Source organism: Gavialis gangeticus, unplaced genomic scaffold (assembly GCF_001723915.1).
Source record: "Gavialis gangeticus isolate Ggan-Ray unplaced genomic scaffold, GavGan_comp1, whole genome shotgun sequence".
Taxonomy (NCBI): Eukaryota; Metazoa; Chordata; order Crocodylia; family Gavialidae; genus Gavialis; species Gavialis gangeticus.
In genome coordinates, this window is record NW_017729031.1 from 16,488,033 (window position 1) to 16,495,681 (window position 7,649).

At 39.0% G+C, this 7,649-nt stretch overlaps 1 protein-coding gene across 1 annotated transcript in view; it reads left to right on the plus strand.

Annotated features, from left to right (window-relative positions):
* LRP1B (LDL receptor related protein 1B) overlaps positions 1-7,649 on the plus strand; it is a 2,002,088-nt gene that overhangs the window by 1,108,194 nt on the left and 886,245 nt on the right. Inside the window, exon 15 of the mRNA XM_019522796.1 lies at positions 4,440-4,574. Within this exon, the coding sequence (XP_019378341.1) occupies positions 4,440-4,574 (135 nt within the window). The remainder of the gene's footprint in view (positions 1-4,439; positions 4,575-7,649) is intronic.

The window sequence follows — 7,649 nt, forward strand, 5'->3', positions numbered from 1 at the left end:
AGGCTGCAGAAACAAATCAACAATATGCATCCCCTGTGATAAGCGGGAGAAAACGTTTACTTTAGGAAAAGGAGAAGAGCTTTACTGAAATTGTAGTGTTCCTCCATGCTAGCTGTTTCCATATTCTGCTGTGTGGTGTATGACTGTCTTAGGGTTATAGCAGGTGTATATGACTTTGTGGCTGTGCTGCATATTACTTTTTTCCATCCATCTAAGGATGCAGGTACGATACCGTGTATTACTGTAGACAGAAGCTATGCAATTCCCTTCCCTTTTAAACTTGTTCTGCTGTTTGTTTCCTTTTATCAAAACTAATTACTGTATTGCTGAGGGAACTGATTGAATACACATTAATGATTGCCATTTAGGATGTAGAAAGATAAATAAATTATGTCAACTGAAAAGGGAGAAGGGACTTGCTGCATGTAATCAAATCTGCAGTAACTATTTCACGTGTCCTGCAGCAGGTGGAAGTTTAATCAGAGCAGCTTACCTTGAACAAAAGAACCACTACCTGAAATTTAAGTTCCATTTACTATGGAATAGAAAGGACGTATGAAACAATTAAAGCAGATTAACTGATATGTGGTAAAGTGCCTCCATTCCCCTTTTAACTTGGTATAATTTGTTCGTTTATGTACAGCTTTACTGTAATTAAGACTGATCAGTTTCCCAATAGATGACTTTATAAAATGCCCAACACGTGTAAGCCTATTTTGGTTAAGTAAAGAATACAGCATCTTATACAGGAAGTCTCCCTACCACAAATCTACCATGCCAGGCAGCAGCACATTCAAGCATGCCATGCTGCTCTTTGTCCCCTAACTTCCAAACGGGAAGGAGAGCAACAAAAACTGCATTGTGTTGCAGGAAGACTATTTTGCTCTCTCTCAGCATCACTAATGAGCCTGTCTGCAGAGCCTCAGCATAGGTATTGCACACAGCGCACTGTGGTGTGTTTGACACAGCAAATTTGAGGCATAAACCTACCCTGAATTTGTTTGTAGCAAAATATTTTGGATAATGTTAGTTCCATGTCCATGATTTCTCATTTACATAAAAAATGAGCCCCCAGTGAGAAGAGGCAGTGTGTGTCAACAGAAAGGGATTTTGCTCCCAGCATAGCTAGGCCATCTCCCTGAATGACATAACTTAAGCTGACAAAAGGCCTCATCTCTTGGCAAGAACGTGTCTACACCAATGGCTTTGCAGGCTAGCTACATTGGCTTGGAGACTTGACCTTTTTACAACCCAAATCAACACAGCCATGCAGGCAAAATTTTGTACTGTAGAAAAAGCCATAGAATCATGTCAGTGACAGTTTGTGTAGTCTTTAAGTGTGCTATGCCACTAGTTCTCAAGGTGGACCACAGGAGATGCTTTACTTGGACTTCACACCCATGCCCGTAACCCATGCCCACACCAAATGTTCCAGCACTAGACAGCTCTGTATGTGCTTGCTATGGCATAGGAAGCAGCAGAGTCACCTTACTGCAGCATTATGCTGAGGGAGAGAGCTAATAAATCTATATGCATCCCTGTGTAAATGTGACTCTTCTGCTTCCCTTGGCAAATTTAACACATATGGTGCAGCCTGGCACTGGGAATGTTTACAGCAGGGATCAGTTAGGAGTAGGGTGTGGAAATGTGATTTGGGTAGAGGGGTACATTTGCTAGAAATAGGGTACATCTATATGAGACATTTACTGCACAGTAGGCTAATTTGCTGTGCAGTAAACGTTGTGCAGCTACATGTGCACCCCTATTAGGCTGCAGTAAACTAATTTACTCCACAGAACAATAGTAGTTGCAAATACAAGTACTATCCTTTTTTACTCCATAGCAGTGCCCATGTGAACAGTCTCAGCTGGCTGGGGCAGGAGGGTGAAACCCCCCTTGTGACCCAGCCAGCCCCTCTGCAGCATGTGGAGCCCAGAGGGGAGCAGCACCTGGGCTCTGGAATCCTTGTCAGCCAGGGCTGCTCTGCCCTGGCTCAACATGCTACAATCCCACATGGACATGAAGACGTGGAGCCTGGGAGCAATAAGCTCTGGAGTTTATTCATGTACCTTAATTGCACATGTAGGTGCCTCATTGTAGGGTTGGCCAGAGGCCTGAAGGTGGGCACAGAATAAAAAGTTTGAGAACATCTGCACTATATGCCAACGGTGTGCAATATGGGCTGACAGAGATTTGAACCATGGCAGTACAGAACTATCATGAGTCTTTATAGCTTGCTGAGTCAGTCTTAGGGTGTGTCTGCACGTGCTTTAATACATTTTTCCTAATGCACATTAAATTTAGTACCTCCAGTATGAGGTAGAAAATAAATGTACATTAATTTGCCCTAACGTGCAGTGATGAAAGTGTATGCTTTTTTAGTGACACTTAATATGCAGCAGGATATTTTACTGCACATTAGCATATTTGCACAGGTTTTTATGAGACACTTTAATGCGCAGTACAATAAGCTAATGCACATCTAAGCTCACAAGTAGACATGCCCTCAGGCTGCTTACAGACATAAAAAGTGCTTTATTTCAAACTTGGCATGCCCCTGCATCAAACCCAGCGCATGCCCAGAAGAGACATGGAGTTAGTTTGACCCAGCTCACAGCTTCTGTATAGATCAGGCACTTCAGCAGGGCTTTTCAGGTGCTTTTATCTAATAGCTGATTGAATTAGCTATTAGATAAAAGTGCCAGAAACCCCACTGAAGCATGCGATCTATACAGAAGCTGGAGAGCCAGGTCAAATTAACACGCTGCTTCTTCCAGTAAAGCGTGGTTGGTTGGTTGGTTGGGTTTTTTTCACATCTGTCAGTGCCCCTTAGACTCTAACAAATCCATATCTACTCTGAGCTGAGCACAGGGGAGAATATATAACATCAACACTGGCTGGTGGATTATGTGCAGTATTTCATATTTGCTATGATATGATAAAAAGGTAAATTTTGTTATTTTCCTCCCCTGTAAGGGATTCTTCAAGTCCCTAACTTTTTTCTTGCAAATTAAAAAGAAGAACATGATACGACTTGACCACAAAAATGCATAAAAATGTAGAAGTCCTCCAGTAATAAAATAAATAAACAATATAAGGCCTGGTATGTCATGTATTTTGCACTCATAGCTTCCACTGCCACCAGTTCCCATTTTGCCTGTATAAGGAATGCAGACCTAAAACCTACCTACATGTGTTTCAATTTAATTCTAGCTAAGGTTATATAATTATCATAATTATTTTACAGTTAGTGTCACTTTATAACACAACAGAGAATAACACGCCAGTTACTGCTTATCTTTTTCATATATCAAAGGATTACAATGCTGGCATAACAATAATTTGTTCTTTAGAATTTAAAATTCACGTGCAGTAGTAAATTTGGAGCATGTTTCACTGTGTAGTAATGCATGCTTAACACCCATTCACAACACTGCAAAATATACCCTGAAATACTTAAACATTTATATTTATTTCTCTTCCATTATGAATTTTTTGCCTTCTCTACCATTTCAGTTTTTCAGTGTTCAAAACAGAGCACTAGATAAATAAGAAAGTGTAAGGTGGCATGTGAAATTGTAGTCAGCTGATATACACAAAAGAAAAGAACACTATAAAATATTACATATTTGATTTCAAGGTCATGCAATAAACATGACCATAACTGGAGGCTGTGTTTTTTTAATGGTAGCAGTCCCAGATGGAGGGGAAAATATATGAATCAGGCTTGACTGCATCCGGGTTTAGAAGTTAAGTGATGTTTAGAAGTGTATACAGTTATTTCTCTATTCAACTTTATTATCATGGTTGTTATTTTTTATTTCTAACTTTTTGTACTATGCCACATTAGAATTAGATTTGAAAAATATGAAAGAAGATGGATCCTAATCTAGCGAAACTCAGTCAGTATGAATACTGGGCCACCCCATGATAATTTGTTCACTTGAGCTAGATATTTATTGCTTATAGCATGATTTTATTACTGTGTATTTTCCTCCTCATTACTGTCCACATAAGACATTTAGCCCCTGAGCCTGGGATATAATAACCTAGTCAATCATTGTAGTCACATTTTTTGCACTTGTATTTTATCTGCCAATATGCTTCATTCTCTTTTTCATTGTATGCCCTTGTGAGTTCTGAAACAACTAAATGCATTTTAATTTTTGAATTTATGTTTCGATGACCTGTAAAGATCTTGCTAATATTTATTCATACCTTAACGTAAAAAAAGAACAATGTAATGGATACCATCATTTTTGTTTGTATCTGTAGGGTACTATAACAGCAACAGTAAAACTACCACACTAACCTGTTTCATACAGATAAAGGAGTCTCTAGTCATGTCACTTATTTTCAGTATAAGCTATCTTCTTACAGCATGGCCTTTGAACTATTAGATCTTAAGTTTACTCTTCTTTTTTTTGTTTATTTCACAGGTGACAACGCATGCCGTGTTAATAATGGAGGCTGCAGCATGCTTTGCTTAGCCATTCCTGGAGGCAGAGTTTGTGCCTGTGCTGATAATCAGTTTCTTCAGGAAAACAGTACAACCTGCATGAGTAAGATTTCTTGAAGAATGCCTCATTTAATATTACAGTTAAGGGAGGAATAAAGTAAAACCTAAAGATGAAATGAAATTTTAAAAATGTCTTAACTTTATTGCTGTTTTGTGGTTCTAAATAGGGCAAATAACTATTTGTGAATTTTTTTTTTCAAATTGAAAAAGATTGGTAAATGTAATAAAGTTTGAAAAGTGTGACAAACTATTAAATGTATAATATTTGAGGGTACAACATTTGAAAGCATCCCATAGTGCTGAATTTAATAAAGAACTTGAGTGCTTCTAAAGCTCTTCATTATATCTCACAGTGGATCAAAATGAAAAGACATCATAATTAAAGGCATTTAAGTAGTTTAGTACGCTCACATAAGTAAATATCTTTCATATTTGCTTCTATTAGTCAAGCATAGTAAATATTCAATTTCAAACTCTGAAAAAGTCACGTGTGTATGTGTGTGCGCGTGTGTATATATGTATATGTATGGGTATATATGTGTGTGTGTGTTTATATATGTATATGTATACGTATATGTATATACGTATATGTATATGTATACATACATGTATATGTGTATATAAGTTCTCAGATTGGTGCATTTCTGTCTCTGAATAATCTATTGAGTGGATGTCTTTTCTGAAACAGCTGAAAGACCCTTGGGCAGATAATAAAATGTAAACATACCATCTGAAGATAGTAATTCATCAATATAATATGGGCAACTTGTCAAATTCCCAGTTTTAATGTTCTGGAATCTGTCCAATACATAGTTGTATAAAGAGATTTTTTTTCCTAACAGCACATAATTTTTATTTGTCTTTTCAATATTTTTGTCCATCATATTGAACATCTCTGACCTACTTCACTTGTGTGTATACAAAACAAGAATATGGCTTATTAATTGGTTTTATTCATAAATATGCAATTAACAGTTTAATTTTTATTCTCTTCATGGCATATTATAGCTGCATATTCTTGGGACAGATTCTTGGGCAGTGAATACTGGTGCATATATAGCTAGAGATCCACTTACCATGCTCATGAAAAAGGCTTCTTGAAGCCAATCAGAATTTTGTGAGAAAAGCATAAGAGTAGATGCTGGCCTATAATGCTCATACAGAAAATTTCATGATACTGTTTAAATGATGCAGAAATAGAGACTGCCTACTTACTACTGGTCTTTTATCAGGTGTAGATCCTTCAGGAACTGTATTGTTAGGCAATTTCAAAGCAAACATTTCCAGCACGCATAAAATCAGTGGTATTCAAAGTGAGGTTTTTGTTATCTCTGCAGTTCTCCTCTGTCTATATTTGCCAGTCATGCAAGCCAATTCCTTGTAGAGCACCCTCTAGTGCAATGGTTGGCAACGTTTTTAAGCTGTGCACTGAAATAACCTACTTAGGCTGCATGCAGACAGTGTGGTTGTTTGATATGTGGTGCAGGAGACATGTCTGTTCTCTGCGCTGTAGTGGAGTAGTGCAGAAAAACCCACAGAGAAAAAAAGCAGAGCGGCACACAGGGCATCAGCTTGCATTGCCCCAAACTGGAGTCTAGCCAGCTTGAGCTGCATTTCACTGCTGGCCTGGCTCTATGCAGCAGAATCTCCACTGCTGCAGCCCCAGGAAGCTCCCAGGACCCCAGGTAAGGCTGCTAGAGCCAGCCCAGTGCTGGCCTAAGCCTCCCCTACCCCACCCAGGGTAACTTGCCATGCACCAGTGTGCACATGGCACAGGCACTACCAAAGGACAACTAGCTGCGGCACAATCTGCACTACCCACTACCCCAGGGAATCAAATGTCCATGCACATCTGGACATGGCCTTAAGGTCAGAGGCAGGCAGGTGTTAGAATCCAGCCACCACCATGGCAGTATGGGGAAACCTGTTCCTCATCTTCCCCTTGCATTGGCATGAGGAAGCGATCACAGCCAAAGGTCCCCACCACTGAAGTCTCACGTCCACAGTCTGGATCAAATGGCTCCACAGGCTTTAGATTGCCAACTCCTGTTCTAATGGACTAGAGGGAGAGGGCAAGGTAGAGTTGCACCTTATAGACTAACTAGATCAGAGATGCATATGTTTTTGTAGGCAGCAACTTCATCAGAAAGGGAGGGGGGAACAATGCTACAAAAGCTGTTTATGTAAGGGAGAGTCTGCACTGCAGACTCCCTGCCCGCAAATTTAAACGACTTCTCAGAGCTGGTTAAAACTTTTACCTCTCTACAGTAACTGGCAAAAGGCATGTAGACAATCCTATGCCTTTTACTGGTTGCCAAGATCTCTGTACCCTTCCTAGGCTGCACTTTATGACCTGAAAGCATAGCTGCTGGGTGGTGCCACAATGACGTGGGGATGCACATGTTTGGTAGTGTCAGCTACTTTCTGCCACCAAAAGTTTTGATAAAAGGTAAAAGTAACCAGGCTTAAACCAGCATGCAATTCAATGGCAGGGAAACTAAATGAAAGCCCCAGCTATAGATCATTTAACACCTCTTTCCCATAGCCTTGCCTTTTTCCAGAAACAAATTCAATCAAAGAATGTATCAGTTTTGGCTGTTGAGTGCTACCTACCATACCTAATCACAGATTGGAGGAGAAAGGGTGTTCACTGCTCTGTAATAACGTTCTATGCATTATTTTCTTATTCCTTTTATTATCTCTTCCTAGATCATCTATGTAACAAGCCCTGTAACCCTTTACATTCGAAAACATCTTTACACCCCGAAGTGTTCCTCTGGAAGAAATCTCTTGCATATAATCAAGCTGCTTGAGTTGTAGTTTGATATTAAGAATTGGGCCTTAGTTTGCCATGTTCTGGCCTCTATGGTTCTCTTTGTGTATATGTTTGATTAATTTTTAATGTGATTTTTAAACTCACTCTGAGTTTTTTGTTTTGCAATGTCTGGTTTGTTGTATGAGCTTCTATAACTTTGAAAAAAAAGTTCCTGTTCACCTATTTATTAAAAATAAAGTACATCAACCATAACTTCAGATAAACATGCTGCTGTAGTTTCCAGATGGAATTATGCAAAGCTTATTAAAAACTTAATATTCTTAAGAGATGCAGTACAAGGAATATTTTATATCT